Source organism: Myxocyprinus asiaticus, chromosome 35 (assembly GCF_019703515.2).
Source record: "Myxocyprinus asiaticus isolate MX2 ecotype Aquarium Trade chromosome 35, UBuf_Myxa_2, whole genome shotgun sequence".
In the NCBI taxonomy this organism is placed as follows: domain Eukaryota; kingdom Metazoa; phylum Chordata; class Actinopteri; order Cypriniformes; family Catostomidae; genus Myxocyprinus; species Myxocyprinus asiaticus.
The window spans coordinates 40,050,079-40,073,365 of record NC_059378.1 but is presented as its reverse complement, the minus strand read 5'-3'; the positions used below and the strand labels follow the sequence as shown (position 1 = coordinate 40,073,365).

General features: G+C 36.8%; 1 protein-coding gene across 3 annotated transcripts in view; it reads left to right on the top strand.

Annotated features, from left to right (window-relative positions):
- The window catches only part of LOC127426018 (spectrin beta chain, non-erythrocytic 1-like), a 117,209-nt gene that overhangs the window by 64,178 nt on the left and 29,744 nt on the right, over positions 1-23,287 (top strand). For all 3 annotated transcript variants that reach the window (XM_051672442.1, XM_051672443.1, XM_051672444.1), the window contains 13 exons: positions 3,130-3,281; positions 11,967-12,140; positions 12,265-12,356; positions 12,447-12,527; positions 14,585-14,700; positions 14,821-14,933; positions 15,012-15,199; positions 15,614-15,731; positions 16,143-16,301; positions 18,715-19,017; positions 19,114-19,267; positions 20,780-21,650; positions 22,981-23,118. In XM_051672442.1, coding sequence (XP_051528402.1) covers positions 3,130-3,281; positions 11,967-12,140; positions 12,265-12,356; positions 12,447-12,527; positions 14,585-14,700; positions 14,821-14,933; positions 15,012-15,199; positions 15,614-15,731; positions 16,143-16,301; positions 18,715-19,017; positions 19,114-19,267; positions 20,780-21,650; positions 22,981-23,118 — 2,659 coding nt within the window. The remainder of the gene's footprint in view (positions 1-3,129; positions 3,282-11,966; positions 12,141-12,264; positions 12,357-12,446; positions 12,528-14,584; positions 14,701-14,820; positions 14,934-15,011; positions 15,200-15,613; positions 15,732-16,142; positions 16,302-18,714; positions 19,018-19,113; positions 19,268-20,779; positions 21,651-22,980; positions 23,119-23,287) is intronic.

Genomic DNA, 23,287 nt, shown 5'->3' with positions numbered 1-23,287 from the left:
AGTGAAAAGGGCATTTTAATTGAACATTTGGAGCATGTAGCCGCCGACAGGTCAGCATTTTCTGTGTGTGAGTGTGAGTGTGAGTGTGTGTGTGTGTGTGTTTATACATCAGAGTGTGTATTGAAGGTTGATATGAGAGATGAGGCCTCCACAATCTGGTTGGATGTATAATTTGCTTTCATAGCTGCAGTGTTGGCTTTGGAAAATCAGTCATCAGTTCAGGACATGCTGTTTACTTCCATACGTTTGTTTGTCATTGTCTATAAAGTGTAGAGTGCATACATATGTTCCTTTACAACATAAAGATTATTGTGAGTAAAACCACTCTCATACACAGTGCAACAGTCTGGCTCCGGAAGTCGAATTTATGTTTTCAGTGGGCAAATTAACGTTTCAAGACAGGCCTAACGTGAGCTCTGAGGTTGTTAAAGGAATAGTTCACCCAAAAATGTAAATGTTTATGTCTTTCCTTCTTCAGCAGATCCAAAATGAAGATTTTTATAAGCACATTTCAACTCTGTATGGCCATACAATGCAAGTGAATGGGTGCTAGTTGTTTGACGGTCCAAAAATCATATTTAGGCAGCATAAAAGTAATCCTCATGACTCCAATCGATCAATTAATGTCTTCTGAAGCAAACTGGTAGGTTTGTGTAAAAAACAAATCGATAATTAAAACTTTCGTAACTTTTAAAAAAATTTCCTGCTAACAGTCACGTAGCTGTGACGTAAGCGTGATGGCACGTTCACGTGAGAAGTCGGAAGAGCGCACTTTGTTTACAACAGAGGAACGAACGTCACGCAAGAGTTAGGTCATTTCAAACAGCATCCCAGCACTGGCCAGAAGTAACGATTTAAGGTTAAAACGTTTTAATTATCGATTTGTTGTGTGGATTACTTTTATGTTGGCTAAATATGACTTTTGGACCGTTAAACAGCTGGCACCTGTTCCCTTCCATTGTATGGACATACAGAGCAGAAATGTGCTTATAAAAATCTTCATTTTGGTTCTGCTGAAGAAGGAAAGGTATGCACAACTGGGATGGCTTAAAGGTGAGTCAATCATGAGAGAATTTTCATTTTTTGGTGAACTATCCCTTTAATTGATTGCTTCTGTTGAAGCCATCAGTCATTGTGTTATTTCAACTTTTTAAAAATCGTATTTAATAACGGAATTCCTGGTGAACGGCAAACAAAGTGCGACAAAAGAGCTCTGCAGCGACCGCCCACTCCCATGAATGATGCAATCGTGTCTGTTTCCCTACACTCTCAAACTACTTATATATTTGAAAATATCGTAATATTTTGCAATAAAATACATTGTTTCTATACTTATAATCAGTAACTTTAAATCAGTAATTTTATATTTTTCCATTGTTTTTAATTTGATATCATCATAATTAAGTACATACTGTAGTCTTGTACCTTTGTGTTTTTGTTCAATTACAAATACTTTTCTGCTTCAAATCAAAGTTTGTAATGTAGTGGTTCATCTCAGAGCTGGTTGTTTTGGTTCATGGCTTACAATGCTTTTATGGAGGATTTTATGAAATGATGACAGAATTTAGGTGAAATATCCTTTAATGCACTAGGTTAAGTACATACCTTTTCGCAGTGCTGTTTATGGTCCGAGTTGTGGATGCGTTTGACCCTTTGACCTTTGGCCTCCCTCAGTGGCAGATGCTGCTCTTCCTCTGTTTGTTGATTCTGTTTTGTTTTGGGTCTCGATGACCTCTCCCTCCATTCTCTCTCCACTCATTTTCTGTCTGTCTCTCTAATTTACTAACAGTCCCGGACTCTCGGGTTGGGGGAAGGCACGGTCATCCTGGGTCTTAACTACTCAGGGGTCAACCAGGAGAAACACTCTTGTCTCAACGAGAATGCGGGAGAACAATTCAATCCGTTGCTTACGTCTGTGTGAGGATATGGAATGCAATAACAAGAACATTGGGAAGATTATAAATAAATTCTCTCTGTTCAAGCATTTGAACCGCTTGTCCAAGGGTGGAGCCCGTAGTCTAGCATAAATAAACATGACGGCCGCCCCTTTGTCCACAGTACATTGTTTGTCGCGTTTGATTGGTGGGAATTGTCTGCAAGCATATGAATTATGGGATAATGGTGAAAAATGGCAGAAACGTGGCAAACAAAGTGGTTTACCATTTGGCAGAAACAACAGAAAAGTTTTGGCTATTTTAGCAACACAGTTGAAAATGTTGTTTCACATGGACTATTTGAAACCAAGATTGTTTTTGGTAAAATGTTGAATATTGACCTGATACAGAGACTGTACAGGATGACACAGGTCACTCGTAAACTATAAATGGGAGAATCAAAACATTGAATATGGCAGCTCTAGGAATGGAAGTCTCGCCTTAAAAGATTCCTTGGTTAAACACGTTTTTGTGAGAACACACATGCACATTAGCTGCACCAGCCTGAAAAATAGCATATTTTTGCATAATCTAAGCTAAAGAAGCACAATTTATGACATTGTTGTCAGATTTTATTTCTGATTTGAAATGTTATTTGCTCATAAACTTACCCAACCATTTCAGAGATTTCAGTGTTTTTCCATTCAAGTGGATAGGAGTTGTACTTGTATCCATAGAAAATGACATCCCACAAGGTTCCCTGAGGTGTTATGAACATGGCCACCAAGTGATCTGGCTCCTCTTAAAGGGACTTCCTAGAAAATCTAGTTCATACCAGTCTAAATATAGCAAATAAAACTAGTGGAGTAGAAACATTTTTGATCATCAGCTTTGCTCATGAATATTAATTAAGTGATGTAACGTTCACACATTTTTGAAAGGTGAGTGCTAGTCAGTAGGATTACCACTTACTATATTATCACAACTATATATTAGGATTTATAACTATATATTCTGAATTTCTTATTTTATGTTCAAGATTTTAACTATGTATTCAGAATTTCTAACTATATATTTGGATTTATACATCTATTTTGGATTTATACATATGCCCCTGCATTATAGTGACTTTACTGTGGTTAAGGGAATTCACTTTGCATACCGTGGTAAAATCACTGTAACACACAGTGTAAAACAAGTTCCAGTTATCATGTGTTAAATTCAGAGCATTACATGTCGCTTTGTGTTCCTGCAGATGAACGAGAGGCCGTACAGAAGAAGACCTTCACCAAATGGGTAAACTCGCACCTGGCACGCGTGTCATGCCGGATCACAGATCTGTACATGGACCTGCGAGATGGACGGATGCTGATCAAACTGCTGGAGGTGCTGTCCGGTGAGAGACTGGTGAGTTAGAATGCTCTCAGAATCATGATGTCATCAGCAGGAGGCGGGGCCATCGGAATTTGCATAAATGACAATGCTCTTATTTGGCTGTGGGTGGTTTGTTCCCCCATTTGAAGATGTGTTATTATTTTGTCATTATTTAATGACTGGTTGTGCTGAGTCAAATTTTGTCATCCAAATAACTGTATTTTAGCAGCGTGTTTGGTTACCAGCCCAGTTTGGATAACTAGCCTGGTGGTTTAGCTTTCACTCAGGCGATTATCCACATGCGTCATCTAATTACTTAAAACTCCTCTTTCCTGTTCAGAATAAAAGTGAGGGCAGCTTTCTATGAGTTTGGAGAAAATAGGCATGCAAAAACAAAGGCTTTACTGCGCAATGTTTATGGCTGCTTATCTCAGCTGCAGTTCACACCTATCCAGATGGAAACCGTCTGGAACCTGTGCTTTAAACTAAATAAGCAAACAAAGAGTAAATGGGTGAATCTAACAAAACCTGTCAAGATGATGCCCAGGTCATATTTCCTGCCAAAAATCAAAACAGAGACATAAGAAATTATGTTTTGCAATAAAGAAAATAAAGCCTGTCTTAATTAAGCTTTTTACATTTTGAATTTTGGGCACATTTGTGTCTCTTTCTGTGGTGTTTTTACACATTTAAGAACATTTTTTGACAGTTTTCATTAATATAATGTGAAAAAAATAATTCTAATTCTAAGTATTTATTCATCATGATATGTGCTTATTTGTCATGAAAATGAATGTCACTATGCAAAAATATCTTAATATTAATAAAAAAGTTTCTTCATGTTTCCTATTTCTATCAACTTACATTTAAGCACATTTTCCCACAAATTCTCAATTCTTCAAATTCTCAATATTACGTGAAAATTTTTTTTAAAAGTATTTAGTCATTATTATTTATATGTTTAATTTTCATGAAAATAATGTCACAATGAAATAAAATAGGCTTAATTTTTTTAAGCAAAAATAGAATTTCTAATTTTTCTCTTTTGATTTTGGGGTGAAATAAGACTTGGATATGTTTTTTGTGAGATCCACCCAGATATTTATTAAAAGTATTTTAAAGTATTAAATAAGGTATTTTAATAAGGTTAATATTAACTATAAGTCACAGGTTCTTATTTCCCAGGACTTCAGTCGAGACCACCAGACGTCTCCTCCTTCCAAATTGATCCATAGTTAAACTCTAACTTCTGTGTCAACGGGTCATGACCTTTGTGTGCTTGGATAAAACATCTTTAGATAAGACGCTGAATTCACAGAAAGTATTACCAGTGAGATTGTATTCTTGACCCCACATTTGTCTGTATTTTAACGGGCTATGTTTGAATTGATACTGCAAAAAAAAAAAAAAAAATTCTTAATCAGTATCTATGTCTTGTTCTAGTAATTTAGCAAAAAAAAATGACATTTTCCAATCAGACAGTTATTCTCTTTTAAAGCTGCAGATTAATGTCAAAGTTGAAACTTTGGTTTTAGTGCATCGGTTGATTGACAGGTGAGTAGGCGGTGCTTTGCTTCTGTTGGAATGCATTCGAATTTAAAACATTACAGCTTTTATAATACGAGCCCAGTTTAGTTACATGTATTTTCGACCAGTTTGACCACATGCAAATGTGGTTGAAGTGGACTAATCTCAAACAGTGTTGGACCCCGTTTACTCCTGTCTTCAGCATTGTCCCGTTCCAATACCTGATGTGAAAGGGTCTTAAATTTAGACAACACCAACAAAGAAACAGGTGACAAAATTTGCACAATGGAACAAGACTTTTTTGAAAATGCTTAAAATATTTTAATATCTTATGCATTTCATGCTTCTCAGGTAAATGTATCTAATTTTAAGGATATTCCAATTTTTTTTATTGGAAAACATGGCAAAGATACTTATAATGCCGTGTAACTGTTGAAGCCTATTGGAAATGAATAAATTACAACAACAATTCTCTAAGAAATGTTTAATAGATCGTTCTAAAAAAGCCTTCCACAAATTGCTGGAGGAATTAGGAAACATGAGGACTCGCTCATGATCGCTCTGTCAGGATTACAACGATGACGTGTGTGTAAAAGGTGCCACACCGCAGCCACATGTAACCGCAGTGTTTGTGTTCACACATGCTTTCACTATCTACCAAGGCCCTTGATAAGATAACTCTTCACTGGCAAGCACAGTGCCAACAAAAAAAACACCTTCCTTTTACACTTCCTCTGCATTCTTCACCATGGCCTTGAACTGCCTCTGCTTTCAAACGAGTCACATCCTAAATTTAGAGCTTTCTGTAATCTATCGCTAGTGGTTCCTCTAGCTTTTCCTGAAACGAAGGACACAATACTGTCGTAGATAAAGACAGTGAAACTCATCATTGTGTTTGGCCGGTGGTCAAAATGTAGCTGAGCTTGAATTTCAACCCTGTCAAGCAGTTCATCCATTCTCTCATAAGATTGCTGGATTTCTGAGGCCGTCTTGTCATCGATAACAGTTTGACCGTGAACTGTGACGCTACCCAAACCATTTAACAAAGGCTCGTTCACTTTCTTTAGACAAAACTATAGCAACAATTTTTTATAGAAACACAGCCATAAATTTCCTTTGAGTGTGTCTGTACTTTCCCTTTCATCAGCGCTCATATTTCATCTTGAAGACAGTACATTTAATGCTAGCAGGGCTGTTGTCGATGTGTTTGAACAGTTAGGCCAGTGTTTTTGTCGAGACTTGCCCTCACAGATACAGTATAAAGTCAAGTGTCAAACAGAACATTGATTCATCACAAATGCATTCCTGATCATGAATAAGTTATCTCTTGGAATATCTGTAGTATTTTGTAATGGAGAAAACAGTAGCCTAAACGCATTTAGAATCTACCGCTAAAATTGCCATCATTATAATACAAACGGAGTATACTTCCATTTTCCATTAAGGTTTTAAAAGGAATCTGTTAAATTTCTGTCAAAATACCAGTTACTACAGTAACATTATGTCATTATGTCATTTGTTTGACATTCTCCATAGCACTTCAAAGTAGAACATTGTCTGATTAATTCTGATCGCACAGGTTTTGTGGTCTGCGGCGCAATGTTTAATGTAATCCGCACAATCCAGTCAAGCCTGGATTATGATGCGTTTAGCGCGAGGATGGGTGGCGAGTCGCGCTGCACAATAAAAATGGGAAGTGCATTTACCCTTACAAAAATCGAGAGTTGCCGCAAATTCGCCACTCATTATTTTCACATGCAAATGAGCTTTGCGGCAAACACTTCATTGTCGCCAGAGATTTGCTGCAGGTTCACCACTACCACTGAAGAGCTGCAAACTTCTGGCAAACGTATGCGGCAAATCGCAAGCTCATTTGCATGTGAAAATATGAGTGGCAAGTTTGTAGCAAATTTGTCAGAACTCTAGATTTTATTTTATTTTTTGTAATGGTAGTGCTTAAAACAAAAACAAAAAAAACGCTTTTGGGATAAATCATTGAACATCTTAAGGGGGATCCTGTAATCTATATGATCTTTTTTTAGGGAAATCCCGGTATCGGAATCAGGTCAGATACTCCCTTATGACAATCGAGAGTTCATGGCAAATTTGTTGCAGACTTGCTGCAAATTCGCCACTGATCATTTTCACATGCAAATGAGCTTTGCGGCAAACTTGCGGCAAATTGTCCATCGTTGCCAAAGGTTGCCGGAGGTTCACTACTTCCGGTGAAGAACTGTAAACTTTTGGCAAACATTTGCGCCGAATCAAAAGTTTATTCATGTGAAAATAACGAGCGGCAAATTTGCAGCAAGTTTGCGGCTAGTTTAAATTTTTTTGTAAGGGCTGCGCTCACATACTTGTATTTGTAAAAGTGCTCCAACACTCCGATATTTGGATTATGTATGAAAACTGGGACAGATAATGGATAATGTTGCTTTGTGTCACCACAATAATATGAAAAGAATTATAGTTTTCTGTTTCTAGTATTCTAGTTTTGATGAAACACCAGGGGACTCTTATGGGGGATTTGGGATCCCCCAGCCCTCCTCAATTCGAACACTGCCATCTGACATATGAGTATCATTGTGTAAACATTCAGCGGACAAATTAAAATTGCGATATGTCCTAGTTTGATTATTAAACAGAAAAGGCTGCAATCTAATGAGATAAATGTAGAGTCCGCATGTGCTGCACGCTTCAGTGTGAATGTGTGGAGCCGGCCGAAGTGTCACATCATCATGAAGCGTGCAGCACATACAGACTACATATTTATTTACAGTAAATAAATTGCAGCCTTTTGTGGTTTGATAATCACACTGGGTCACATAGCGACCTGCTTTCCCAGAGGTGTGAAGCTGTCATGAAAAACATACAAACTGAAAGGGCTGCACTCGGATTTACGCCAAAATAAAAGCTCAATTTAAATAATAATAAATAAATAAATAAATAAATAAATACAACAGAAATATATCACTACTGTACTGTATATTTATGTAATATTAACTGTAGAAATACTACAACTACTACTACTAATATTAAATCAATAATTATTGTATTATATTTAAGCGGTATCTCACATCTGTGCAGCACTTTATTTGCTTTATTTATCTGTTTATATGTACTTCATCTGATAAAAAATAATGCAATGTTAAGTTGAAAAGGTTTTGTTCTACTTTCAGTTGATCACATTTGCAGAGGAATCCTTATTAATAGGCAGCTTTTATACATTGGTTATGTTGTTTTTTATCTTCGTGAAATGTTACTTCTTGGAACATTTTGATAATGTGAGAGCTAAAATTACTTCCTGTTTTTTTTTATAATGTTTTTTGTGTTACAGTTGCTGAAACTAATAAAGTCAGCAGGTCAGCTCTCTTGGTTTTGTTTATTTAGTGATTACATTTTTATGTGAAATATGTGATTTGTTTTATCATTTTGTGACGGCAAAAAATGACCTTTATTTGATGATGTCTTTTGAGTAACAGTTGCTGAACATAAACACGGTGTCCTCAAATCATCAGTCTCACAGTATTGTATTTAAAAACTGCAACATTAGAAAAAAATAAAACAATAAACAGTTATCGGTATCAACGTGTAACTAAAAAGGAAGTATCATACTCGTACTCTGTTTCCCAAAAAGGGTATCGGGACATCCCTGTCTTTTATTAAAAAGTAAGAGCAATATTCATTTTAGCTTAACTGTGTGAATTGGCCGTTTAGTACACAATGATGCAGGAAACAAGTCGGGGGTAATCTGTGGTTTTATCATGGACGTTGGTGATTGGCTAATAGGGAAATCACTCTTGCTTTTACAGAACGGCTTCTACTGCTGCAGTATGCCAATAGAAAACTGCTGATATCATTGCTGAATGCCACACTGCCTGCATTGACTCCGCAGTGTGTGTGTATGTGTGTGTGCATGTCAGGGTTTACCAGAGCTCCTCTTACCCACACAGTAAGGAACGTACCACCTACATCTCTCGCAGGGAGGATGGAAATCTATCGTGTCTCGTTCTGCCTCAGTGCCTCATTAGCTCATTAGTGAAACACTGTCATTCACCTCACCGCAACCCCGAATATCAGCTGGTGATTGAGTTTTCTCCCTAAGCCTGACGGGATAGTCAGTCCTCAAGGGACACGGGCTGTCCGACCCCTTCTCAAGGGCTTATCTGTAATATTACACCTGCTTTCTCCAGATACAGAGCAGCCTCGCCTCGGTGCAAAGTCTTCTCAGAAATCTTCACCTGGAGCATAAAGTTACATATTTACCGATTTGTTCAGATTGAGTTAAACTATTAAGGCTTGTGATTTTTTTTTTTTTTGGAGGAGAAAAATGAAAGTCATATTTGGGTCAGTGACGTAACGCTTATTTTTTGAACGAATCTATTAAGTTATTCAAAAGTATGTTAAACATGTAATTCACACAAAGCATCCTTGCATACACTGTTTACAATTTCTGAGTCATTTTATATTATTTCTGCAGTTTAAAGTAAAAAATGTCTATGCAGTGTAAACATTAAAAGACTCATTAAAAGCTAACAAGAAACGTTGGCGTAAGTAGTTATTATTCTTTAAAAAATAAACAGTGAAATATATATTTTTTTTAAATATTGTTATTTCGGGTAGCCATTTTGTTGTCATATGACAAAAATAAAAACAAAACAAAAATATTTTGATATAATTACATAACATAATTATATTTTACAATTTTTATGAAAAGGCACGTTTGTAAAACTTCTTGATATTCTTTACTCAAAAATTCCTGATTTTTGTAAAACATATTTTTACCATGAAAATTTTTTTTAAATTAAGTTGTGTACACTCACATGTATTCAAGGTGCAAGGAACATATTTTAATACATTTTATTTGATGGTTACACCACTTGACATTATTAAAGTCATCTTTTTTTTTTTTTGGTAGAAAATGCTATAAATGTTTTTCAAAAATGTATTAAAACCAACATGGACACAAAGATTACATTTATACGAACTTGACAAATGTGTTTTAAACTAGATTATTGACCCATTGAATTGATCTCTGTGCATCTATGTACAGGGTATACTGCAAAAAAAAAAAAAAAAAATCACATTCTTAATCAGTATTTTTGTCTTGTTTTCAAGTAAAATATCTAAATGTCCTTAGAAAAAGAGACATTTTCTTGAATCAACATGACGTAAGATACTAAGTCTTATTTTCAGAGAATTTTACACAATTTTGTTACCTTTATGTTCAAAGCAAAGGAAAACTTTTGTATAATTGTTTATTTTTCTGAATCCATTAACAAAAAGTTTTTCTTGTTTAAAATATAAACCACAGCAAATTTTAGGTGAGTTTGAATTTAATTTTTTGCTTTGTGAAAAGCGATTTATAAGAGTAATGAAGAATAAATAGTGGACGATATGGTCTTCCACTATTTATTGAACGGGCCGTCCTTTCAGAGGTGTATAATAGATCATATTATCTGACATGTAGCTTCTCCTGTGAGACTTACTTTCCTCTCTGGCATATGTCAGAATGAAAAATAGCCAGTGAAGCTGTCCGCAGGATCGAGTTGTCTTCCACTGGAACAAAAGCCACTGCATCATTAACTCAACGCTGAACTGAATCTTAAGTGTTGAGATACTAGTCTCTGCAGGGAATGCTGACTGCAATGAATATCCCTGTTAACCCATACCATCCTTCTCATGTGCTCATATGAACGTAAAACCTCTTAATGAAAGTGAATGAATTGAAAATCAGCGTTAAAGTTCATCGTAAACGTTATCTGCACTAAAGAGTAGTACAATTTCTGATAGTTTAGTTTGGTGTTGTCACTACATATTACGTTTCTTTATTATGTACATTTGTTGTTATTCCTTGCAAATGTACATAATTGGATTTTTGTGTTGTATTGATCACATCAATATAAAGATACACTACGGAAGCTTTCTTGTTTAATTGTTCATTTGTAATAAATAAAATACCGTTATCGAGTACATAAAATGGTCTTCTTGCTTTACTCCTGTTGGCTACGGTAAGCCTACGATAATGATTTTACATTCAGAGCTGTCGAATTCCATTTGGCGGGAAATTTCCCATTAGCAGATAAGCTACTAACTTGCTCAGACGTCATAGGCGTGAATTCACTAAACAGTTGCACGTGTTATTTCAGTGCAAAAAACCTCCACTGCCTGTCGCATACTCTAATATTTCATTGAACCATCTTTAGCTTTAATTACGGCGCCCATTCATCGTGGCATTGTTTCGACAACCTTATGCAACATTTATTTCCATCCAGAGTTGCATACATTTTTGGCGGAGATATTGTTTTGTTGACGGGAGAGTCGATCAAAGTAAAGTATTCTCCAGCACATCCCAAAGACTTTCAATGGGGTTAAGGTCAGGATTCTGTAGTGGCCAATTCATGCTTCCTTTCCCTGTAAATTGGGCTCATTATAGATTGCGCTTCATTCACAAAACTCCATGCTGTTTGCCTGGCGCAATAGACATTGTGCTAGTACCGCCCGAGGAAAGCAGGCAGTAAACTGAATTTTATTAAAAAGAGATGTTTGTGTAAATTTTCTATAGATCATGGCAGTTGTAATTTATCCTTTAAATTTACCAAAAAATTGGATTCATCCTCAGAGAAGATCAGTTCTAACCCTTGACATAAAAACGCAAATAGCTTGCAATTGCATGTTTTAACCACAGATGTCGATAGAGAGCCCAGAATTCTGTAGTGCAGCTTTAAATATGTCAACAGTTTAACATTATATGTAGATGGCTATCATAGATTTAGGTTTTGACTTGCAAAAGTGATTCGTAAAATTGCAAGCATCATGGGTTGAAAATGATTAAAAAAAATCAGTAATATTTTTAACTGAATGCCATTATTTTCCAGCATAAAGTGTGATGAATTTATGGCTGTTATGAAGTTACATTTTAGTTTTTTTTTTTTTTTTTTTTTTTTCTAAAAAAAATTAACTGAATGAAAAGATATAATATTAGTTCTCTGACATTAATATTAAAATGTTGCTAAAAACTTCAATTTGTCATAATTGTGGCTTTGTGGCCTACTCGAAGAAGAAGAAGCAGAAGAAATCCATATTGTGGAGCCCTAATACCCATTAAACAGTATATTTTCTATGTATAGATGGTAGATAACTATATAATTTGCATTCACATAATATAAATGTGACATTATTTGTCTGCAGCCCAAGCCAACGAAGGGCCGTATGCGCATCCACTGTCTGGAGAATGTGGACAAAGCTCTTCAGTTCCTCAAGGAACAACGTGTGCACCTGGAAAACATGGGCTCCCATGATATTGTCGATGGCAACCACCGACTCACTCTTGGACTCATTTGGACCATCATCCTCCGTTTCCAGGTAAAGCGCATCATTCTGCTCCCCAGATAACTGCCTGATAACAGCTTTTCATTGTGTCCTTGTTCAAATGGATTTCGTAAAAGAGGGTTTACTATATTGTCTTACATTTTCGTGTTCGTAACAGATTCAGGACATCAGTGTCGAGACCGAAGACAATAAAGAGAAACGCTCGGCTAAAGACGCACTGCTTCTGTGGTGTCAGATGAAGACCGCTGGGTGAGTTGGCGTTCAGAACTCATGCTAACTCACCAAACGCTCCTGTAATCGTGTCATTGATTTCTGACTGTTCCCGTGTGTGTTTCACAGCTATCCAAACGTCAACATCCATAACTTCACCACCAGCTGGCGCGATGGAATGGCGTTCAATGCCCTCATTCACAAACACAGGTATGAATTTCGTCAATCTAAATATATGAGTAATTTAGTCTCATTCACTAATCAAAGCATAGAAGTTGCTGCGCAAAATTACCACTGGATTCACAGCAGGTGCATATTTGAATACATTTGTTCTTACTCTCGTTCTAATGACAAATCATGTTAACTCGAAGGCCACATCCAAACTAATCCGTTTTCATTTGAAAACTTCATTTACAGTTTTCGTTTTACAAAGTATGCAGTAAAGGAAAGCATTTTTTTAAACACTGGTTGAGGAAAATGAAAACGTACGTATTATTGTGGACATGGCCCAAATGAGTGAGTGCGTGCCTGCAGTATTTGTTTGCACAAACCACAGGTTATGAATTTTGTCAATGTAAATATTTGAATTCTCATTGGGTCTCATTCACTAATAAATGTGTACAGGTTGCATACTTGCGTGCGCAATAAAAGTTGTCACGATAAATTTCCACTGGATTCACAAAAGGTGCGTATGCACATACATTTGTTCTTACCTTCGTCCTAATTTTGACAAATTCAGATTATTCAAAATGACGGAGTGCGTTCCCCCAGTATTTATTTGCGCAAACCACACCCAAACACTCTCCATATAAGCGCTTTCCACGCAAACTGCTCTGGACAGCGATTCGTCACACTCTACAAACGTTTCCTTATGCTCTCTAAAGATGCACTCTTATCTTGGAGCATGCACACTAAAGTCTTTTCATTCTCAAAATGGCACACTTTGTGACTTGACAAAGCCAACATACCATTATTCTACAAACTTTGATTAGGGTTTTTTCAAATCTCTAAATGAATACTAACATTTCTAACTTCTAACTCCTCCTAGAGCTTTCAAGCTAAATCCACCAAACTCTGCAAAGACTTTGTCATTTCTGAATGATCAGACAGTTTTTACACAGCAGATGATCAAAAATTGAAAAAATCCCATAGACTCACATAGACAGAATTTTCGAATGGGCTAACGGAATGTTCATTAATTCAAACTCCAACTTACAAAAATTCAAATGTAAACAAACCCTCCCTCTCTCTCTCTATCCATCTATCTATCCATCTATCTATCTATCTATCTATCTATCTGTCTATCTATCTATCTATCTATCTCTCTCTCTGTCTGTCTGTCTGTCTGTCTGTCTGTCTGACTGATGGTATTGCGTGGTATTCCAGCGGAATGTTCGTTATTTCAAACTTCAACTTTCAAAAATTCAAATGTAAACAAACCCTCTCTCTCTCTCTCTCTCTCTCTCTCTCTCTCTCTCTCTCTCTCTCTCTCTCTCTCTCTCTGTGTATCTATCTGTCTGTCTGACTGATGGAATTTTCAAATGGACCAACAGAATGTTCATTAATTCAAACTTCAACTTTCAAAAATTCAAATTTAAACAAACCTCTCTCTCTCTCTCTCTCTCTCTCTCTCTCTCTCTCTCTCTTCCTCCATCCATCCATCGTCTGTCTGATGGTTTATCTGACTTTCTATGTGACAGTCTGTCTGTCTGCCTATCTAGCTAGCTGTTTGTCCTACTGTAATGTCTATAACCATCAAACTTAAAACTTAAGCTATCTAGATATAATAGTTATAATTTGTTATTTCTAATAATAATATGATTTTTTAGTATATATGGATTTTAATTGATAATATGTTTTCATTTAAAAACTCATTATTTTTGCTACTTTTACACCTCTCTTCCACACTAGAATAGCATTTTCCTCCACCGAAAACAGAGCATTTTGAAAACGCTCTCCATTACCACATACTCTGGAAAACGATGATGCCAGGAAACTGAAAACAGAGATTTCAAACAAAAACTGATTACGGATGTGGCCTTAGAATTCATTCAAGTGCAAACTAAATAGTTTCATGATTTCTAATTGTAGAATGAATTTTAATTCTTAATTGTAATCATGATTTCCACATGAAAACATTCGCACACTAGTTTTACGCACAAATATATGCATATTCATGGGTAGTGAATGGGACTTGCATCAAAAGTTTGGTTTTGATAACACATTATGTATCTTATCCTAAAGTCTCTTTTGTCTCATATTTACAGACCAGACCTGATTGATTTCGACAAACTAAAGAAGTCCAATGCACACTACAACCTTCAGAATGCTTTCAACCTGGCCGAACAGCACCTGGGTCTCACCAAACTCCTGGATCCAGAAGGTACAAGCCCTTTCTGGGTACACACCTTCTGATTAACCTCACCTCATCAAGCTAAAAGAATAAACGATAATAAACAATAAGATAAACAAAAATAATCAAAATGCGTGGTCTTCTGTGCAGATATCAGCGTAGACCACCCTGATGAAAAGTCTGTCATCACCTACGTCGTCACATACTACCATTATTTCTCCAAGATGAAGGCCTTGAAGGTGGAAGGCAAACGTATCGGAAAGGTCTGTCTCCTTTGACCTTCGTCATTTCGATAAATAATGTGTTTCTAATGCCAAACGACATTGATTTGCCATTATTAGGTGCTCGACAACGCCATAGAGACCGAGAAGATGATCGAGAAGTATGAATCTCTGGCATCTGATCTTCTGGAATGGATTGAACAAACCATCATCATTCTGAACAATCGCAAGTTTGCGAACTCTCTAGTGGGAGTCCAACAGCAACTTCAGGCCTTCAATACTTACCGGACAGTTGAGAAACCCCCAAAGTGAGTCTATCAGTGTTTTCTGCACAGCCAGTCAGCAATTACAATGCCACGGCAAAATAAATTACATTGAATTTTGAGTTTTGAGCTTGCAGACAAAATAAGTCAAATAAAATAAATAGACAACATATTTTTTGTTGTTGTCATTGCATGCTTCCCCGCTGCAAAAACAGAAAGTTGTAAATATCGGTACTGACATTTTCTTCAGCCGTAACTTTCAGTACAGAAAGGGGTTGTGAACAGGACAAATTCTAGTTTAAAAAAGTATTGTAGAGTGTAAAGACCGTTGAAATTCTCGAGTTGAACAGGTGAAGCATTTGTAAGCATATTTAATCTCTAATTGTTTTTAGATTTAGCTTGGATTAAATCAAACTCAAATGAACAGAATTGAATTTTAAACTCTTCTTTTTCGCACAGATTCACTGAGAAGGGCAACCTAGAGGTGCTTTTGTTCACTATCCAGAGCAAAATGAGGGCAAATAACCAAAAAGTGTACATGCCAAGAGAGGGCAAACTCATTTCAGACATCAACAAGGTGAGAATAACTGTGTTATGTTAACACATTAATCTATATTAGGAGACTTTAACTTGAGGAACTGCAAGTACGTAGTGTCTTTGTTACTTTGAACTGGCTAGATTTGATCGAAAATACCAGGATGTTACCATGTTTTTTGTTGTTACCATGTTTTTTGGACATGTACCTTGGTATATATCAAAGTACATATGGTATTACAATCTGATTCCATCACATCTGTTTTCCATCAAACAAATGTACTAAGGTAACCATAGTTTTTTTGCTACCGTTTTTACGCTTTTTGAAGGAGATCCCATAGTAATTTACTATGAGTTTTAGTAACTAAGGTACTTTGGTGGAAAGCTTTATTACCATTGTATATTTTTGTATGGTCAGCTTGTTTGTGTTGATTGTGTGCTTGTGTTGTCGTAGGCGTGGGAACGTCTGGAGAAGGCAGAGCACGAGCGTGAGCTGGCGCTGAGGACCGAGTTGATTCGTCAGGAGAAGTTGGAGCAGCTCGCCCGGCGCTTCGACCGCAAGGCCGCCATGAGAGAAACCTGGCTGAGCGAAAACCAGCGCCTCGTTTCCCAGGTAACTTTTGATATATTGCTGTAAGACTCACACACATCTGTAAACAATGCATTGAGTTTACGCCCCCTGGTAATGGAAGTGGATTATAATAAGTTATTTAAAACACAGTTGCTTGTTTTGTTTTTTTACTTATTTGCAAATAATTTCTCAGCTATGTAATGAGCGATATTACGGAATGATTTTTTTATGTAATGTTGAATTGATTTAATTTCTCATTTTGTGTAAACATGGGCAAAAATGGAGCTGTTCAACCTAGTGTCTAGTTTTTATATGATTTAGTTTTTTGGGGCGACTTATAATAATAATTGTACAAAATGTAAAACCGAGGAGACGTTTGCATGGCCAAACGTTTGATGTCATAAAGAAGTAGTTCCACCAAAAATAAAAAAGAAATTCTTTAATTACTCTTTTTTTTGTTTTGTTTTGTTTTTTCATATAATTTCATAAAGTGCTCTAATACTGAGCCACTTAGAGGACAGGGTGGGATTTTTTTTTCCTGAAATAGTTTCGCGTTCCCTCGCAATCGGTTTACCATAGTTTTACTACAGTAACTATATTTTAACCATGATATTCATAGTGAAATCATAGTAATAATACTGGAAAATAAAAACTATGGTAGTAAAAATCATATTTTTGTGGCTATTATGGTTTTACTATACAAATACCATAATTTTACTATGGTTTTGCTCTACTAATATTGTGGACTGTAGTAACCATAGTTTTTAGTGGTAATCATGGTTTTACTAAAGTAATATTATAGTAACCATTACTGTTGTAGGCTAACCATGTTTTTTGTCTTTTTTGACTGAAACCATGGTTTTACTATAGTAATATTGTAGTAACATTGTAGTAAAAAAAAAATTTTTTTTTGAGGAAACCATGGGGACCCACTTTATATTAGGTGGCGTTAACTACTATGTACTTAACCATTTGTTACAGTGTACCTATTATGTACATACATGTTGTTGCATTGTAATTACATTTGAAGTACTTCCATTTAATTACATTTGTAGTTACACTGTTAACTTTACCCCTAACCCTAACCCAACCCTTACTCCTAATCCTAACCCTAACACTACCCTTACTCATAAACCTACCCGTACCTCAACCTCAGTAGCAGCAAATGTGGGAATTTTGCAGAACAACATGTAGTTACACAGTAAATACATAGTCTTGTGTGTATTTATTGTTAGTACATAGTAGTTAAAGACACCTAATATGAAGTGTGACCACTGTATTCCTTTAGTAACCATATTTTACTATAAATGAACCTGGGTCATCTTGAGGGTACTATGGTTTTGCTACAAATACCATGGGATTTTTAGTAAAACCATTATATCCACAATATTATGATTTTTATTACCATCGTTTTCGTTTTCCTGTATTATTACTACGGTTTCACTATGAATATCATGATTAAAATATGGTTACTGTTGTAAAAACATGGTAAATTTATTGTGAGGGAACGCAAACTTTTGTGAGGGCAAAACTATTTCAGAAAAAAAGAAATTCCCGCCCTGTCCTCCGTACCCTAATGTTTCTCCAAACTCGCATGACTTTCATCCCAAAAGGGAACATCAAATATGACAAATCTCATTGGTTTGATGTTATTGACATGTCGCCCTTTTTTTATTTGGGCGCTGATCATGAGTTGATCAATGATTTGAGCGTGAATATTGAATTAGATTCAATTTGTTCATCACACAAAGTGATCATTTGGCTTCAGAAGACCTTGCAAAATAGTGTGCGTGTCGCATCAACTACTTTTATTGTGGTTTTACAGTTCAGAGTCACTATTTAGTTTCGGTATATGACGAAAAGGCATGTGAAGATGGTTTTTTAAAGTTTCTTTTTGTTTTCCACCGAAGAAAGAGAGACAAATGAGTTCAAATGAGGGAAAGTAATTGACAGAATTTTCATTTTTTGCTCCGGATGTTCACTTTGAAGTACACCAGGAATTAAAACTGTGCCATAAATTAATTGCTTAAAGGTGCTGTAAGCGATTTCAGCCGATCACACCCCCTCTTTCCAAAACCCTGCACTCCAAAGATACCAAACGAGTTATATTAAGACCGACATCGTGCAGAAACGGTTGTCAATAATAGCGCACTCAACTGAGAACTGTTATGAGCAACATGGCATAAAAATGGGATTAGGCATCAATAATTCACTGAAACTACTATACTATGAGAACGGGCAAAATGATTGACAGGCAGAAGGCGTCATTGACCCGTGGCCCGCGGACACTTTTTTGTTTGCTGTTTACAGTGTGTAGTGCTGTCACAGAGATAGGTGAGATCTCATAACACACACATTTTTGCATACCTTTCCATGAAAAAATCACTTACAGCACCTTTAACTAGTTGAACAGAGAATTTGTATTCACATGTTGTATTTTTCACGTCTTCTGCAGGACAACTTTGGATTCGACCTCCAGGCGGTGGAGGCAGCTACCAAAAAACACGAAGCCATCGAGACGGATATCGCGGCATACGAGGAGCGCGTGCTGGCGGTGGTCGCCGTGGCGAAAGAGCTGGAGACAGAGAACTATCACGACATCAAGCGCATCGCCGCTCGTAAAGACAACGTGCTGCGACTGTGGGAGTATCTATTGGAGCTTCTGAAGGCTCGCAGACAGCGGCTGGAGATGAACCTCGGACTGCAGCGCGTCTTCCAGGAGATGCTCTACATCATGGACTGGATGGATGAGATGAAGGTGAGGTTTTTGAAGCTTTAATAAAAAGTGAATAGTCCTCTGATCAAGTTGGGATGACCTTGGTGGAGTTTCATATCTTGATGGTTCTCTCGTCAGATGTTGCTGCTGTCTCAAGACTATGGGAAGCATCTGCTGGGAGTAGAAGATCTGCTGCAGAAACACGCTCTGGTGGAGGCCGACATTGCCATCCAGGCCGATCGCGTGCGAGCCGTCAACGCTAACGCTCAGAAGTTTGCCGTGGACGAGGAGGGTAAGAAGAGAGAAAATGCTGTCAATAAACATTTGTGAACATCGTCATGTTTCTTACCTGAATTCTTCATTTAAGATACAAATGAGCGAATCTCACAAAACTTGCCAAGAATTGTCCAAGTCATATTTCACATGAAAATCAAAAGAAAGAAATAAGGAATTGTATTTTGTTTAAAGAAAATTGCGCCAGTTTCTGGGACAATTGTGATATTATTTTCAAGAAACTTAAGCACATCTTCCTCTCAAATTCTCATTACTGTTACAATTTTCATTAGATCTAATGAAAAAAAAAAATCTAGATAAATGTTATTTAAATAGTGAAGTATTTATTTAGCATGATAGTATTTGTTGTATTGTTTTTAATTCATCCTGATTTAAATTAGAATAAAATAAATGGATAAATAAATAAATAAGTCATTGTTTTACAGTATTTTATGGGTAGTATGTGCAATAAAATAATTAAATATAATTATATACTATAATTACAAATAAAATAATATGTTATATAAAATAATATAATATGTATAATAAAATATATTAAAACTAGAAAAATAAAAAATATTAATATAAGAAATATTTTACAAACCAATAGTACAGTAATGAAACCCTAACCCTAACTTGTCAAGAACATGTCCAGGTCATATTTCACAAAATAAAAGCAATAAATAAGAAATTATACTTTGTTTAAAGAAAATTAAGCCTATTTTTTAGAACTATAATTGTTTGCATTGTGACATTTCCTCCAACATTGTCATTACTGTAATGCATAAAATCGAATTCTCATTAAATCTAATGCAAAAAGAAAAAATCTATTTATTTAAACTGTAAGGTATTTATTCACCTTGGTAGAATTGTTGTACTGCCTTAAATTTATGATGATTTAAATTTCAATATAGAAAAAATTATAATCAATTAACTAATCAATAAAAAAAATTACAGTAATTTTTGTGTAATATGTAAAAAAAAAATTATTACATGTATATTATTATTATTTGTTATTATATTAATATATTATTATGTTATTTAAAAAGCATTGTGTAAAATTAATATTTAAATTATTAAATATAAAAAAATATGATTACATTATTTTGTTATAATTGAATTATTAAATATTATTGTAAAATAAAAAGTACTTTATTACAGTAATGAGAATCTAATCAGAAAATGTATTAATAATATTGAAATAACAATTTAACAACATTCACATTAACAATTTAAATAACACACATTTTTTTGCATTAGATCTATTGAGAACTAGAGTTCATGCATTATAATATGAAGAATTTGTAGGAAAGTTGTGCTTAATTGTCATTACAAAAAGGTCACAATTTAAAAAAAATGTAATGATCTTGAAATAAGTTTCATGTTCTTAATGCAAAATATACTTCTTTTGATTTTGGGGTGAAATGTGGCCAGGACATGTTTTTCATGAGATGTACAGAAAAACAGTCAAATTATTTTGTAAATCGAACTCGCTTAAAAGTGTTTATTTAACCAACTTTTTACACTGCAGGCTACAAACCCTGTGACCCTCAGGTAATCCGTGACCGCATCGCCCACATGGAGTTCTGCTACCAGGAACTGACGCAGCTCGCGGCCGAACGCCGCGCTCGTCTCGAAGAGTCCCGTCGCCTCTGGAAGTTCTTCTGGGAGATGGCCGAGGAAGAGGGCTGGATTCGCGAGAAAGAGCAAATCTTGTCCTCTGATGACTGCGGAAAGGATTTGACGGGCGCGGTGCGCCTGCTGAGTCAGCACCGCGCCCTTGAGGATGAAATGTGTGGCCGCGCTGGTCACCTTCAACACACAGTGCGTGAAGGTCAAGCCATGGCGGACGCTGGCCACTTCGGAGAGGCCAAGATCCGTGAACGTATCGCTGACGTCCAGGCGCAATGGGCTGCTCTGGAACAGCTAGCCGCAGTGAGGAAAGCTCGTTTGGAAGAAGCCTGCAATCTTCACCAATTCCAAGTCGACGCAGATGATGTAGACGCCTGGACTTTGGATGCTCTACGAATTGTCTCAAGCGCTGACGTCGGTCATGATGAATTTTCCACACAAGCTCTGGTCAAGAAACACAAGGATGCTTCGGCAGAGGTCGCCAGCTATCAACCGGTGATCGACGCCCTTCAGGAACAGGCTCAATTGCTGCCTCCCGAACAGGCGCAGGCGGCAAAAGTTAACGAACGGCTGGCGGGTATTGAGGAGCGCTATAAGGAGGTGGCAGAGCTTACCAGGCTGAGGAAACAGGCCCTGCAGGATGCGCTGGCACTGTATAAGATGTTCAGCGAGGCGGACGCTTGCGAACGCTGGATCGATGAGAAGGAACAGTGGCTGAACAGCATGGAGATTCCAGAGAAACTTGAAGACCTGGAGGTCATTCAGCACAGGTGAGAGGTCAAGGAGTATTCATCGCTTTCTAGATGTATTTAACGCAAAGGGGAATTTCACTATCCCTGCTGTAAAATAAACAGCTTTAAGCAGCCTAAGGTGGTTTGCTGGTTTTAGTTGGTTTTAGAAGGTTTAGCTTGTCTACCAGCCTGGCAAACCTGGTTTATAGCTTAATTAGCTGCTCTACCATTCTGGTCAGGCTGGTTTTTAACTGGTTTTGCTGGTATACTAGCCTGGTCAAGCTGGTCTTAACCTGGTTTAGCACATCTCTCAGCCTGGTCAAGATGTTTTTTAGCTGGTTTAGCACATCTCCCAACCTGGTCAAACTGGTATTTACCTGGTTTAGGACATCTCCCAACCTGGCCCAGTTGGTGTTTAGCATGTTTAGCACATTTACCATCCTGGTCAAGCTGATTTTTTTTTTTTTTAGCTGGTTTTGCTGGTCTACCAGCCTGGTCAAGCTGGTGTTTAGCTGGTTTAGCATATCTCCCAGCCTAGTTAAGCCTATTTTTTTCAGCCTGATTTTAGCTGGTTTTGCTGGTCTACAAGCCTACTCAAGCTGGTCTTTACCTGGTGTAGCACATCTTCCAACCTGGCCAAGCTGGTGTTTAGCTGGTTTAGCACATCTCCCAGTTGGGTTGAAATTATTTTTAGCTGATTTTGCTGGTCTACCAGCCTGGCTAGGCTGGTCTTTACCTGGTTTAGCACATCTCTCAACCTGGCCCAGCTGGTGTGTAGCTTGATTAGCACATTTTCTCATCCTGGTCAAGCTGAGCTGGTGTTTAGTTGGTTTAGCATATCTCCCAACCTGGTCAAGCTGATTTAGTTGATCTACCAGCTGGTTTTCCAGCCTGACCAGCTTACAAGTGCCCAAAATTTCTCTAAAACCATAAACCACCTTACTCTGGTTTGAGCTGTTTTGTTTTTTTCAGCAGGGTAAACAGTTGCATGCTATATTTCAGTGAAGAACCCTGCAGTTAATCCCCATGTAAGTCAGAAGGTTGTCATGCCCTCTTCACATGCCATGTGTTCCTTCAGTCACATTAACTGACTGAATGATGGCCGACCGGTTCAGAATGACTCAGCAAAATTGATTTAGTAGAAAAATTATTTTCTGGTCCAGCTGTTCATGCTGAGTCACCCCAGAGGAAAACAGCATTACATATGTATTTCTGAAGCATTCCTGTGGCTTGATAGCATCTTAAATGTTCCTTGACACACTCTTCTGTGGTCAAAAATCTCATTCTCCATTTCTCAAGGACAAAATTATTTTTGCCACTCTTAAATGTGCTTTCTCTAAACATGATTGTGATGAAAATGTTGTTTTAGGTTTGAGAGTTTGGAGCCAGAAATGAATAACCAGGCATCTCGTGTGGCTGTGGTGAATCAGATCGCCAGGCAACTGATTCACAGTGGACACCCGAGTGAAAAAGACATCAAAGCTCAACAAGACAAACTCAACAATAGGTGAGTCATGCAGTGCAATATATTAGCGTCACATGTAGATCATTTTTAAGTTTGATTTCATAAGTCAGGGACAATTTTTAATGACTCAAGGACACCCATTTCTCCCCATCCAATCACTTCAAATCAAAAAAATTATATAAAAAAAATCAAATCCCACCCTACATTCTTT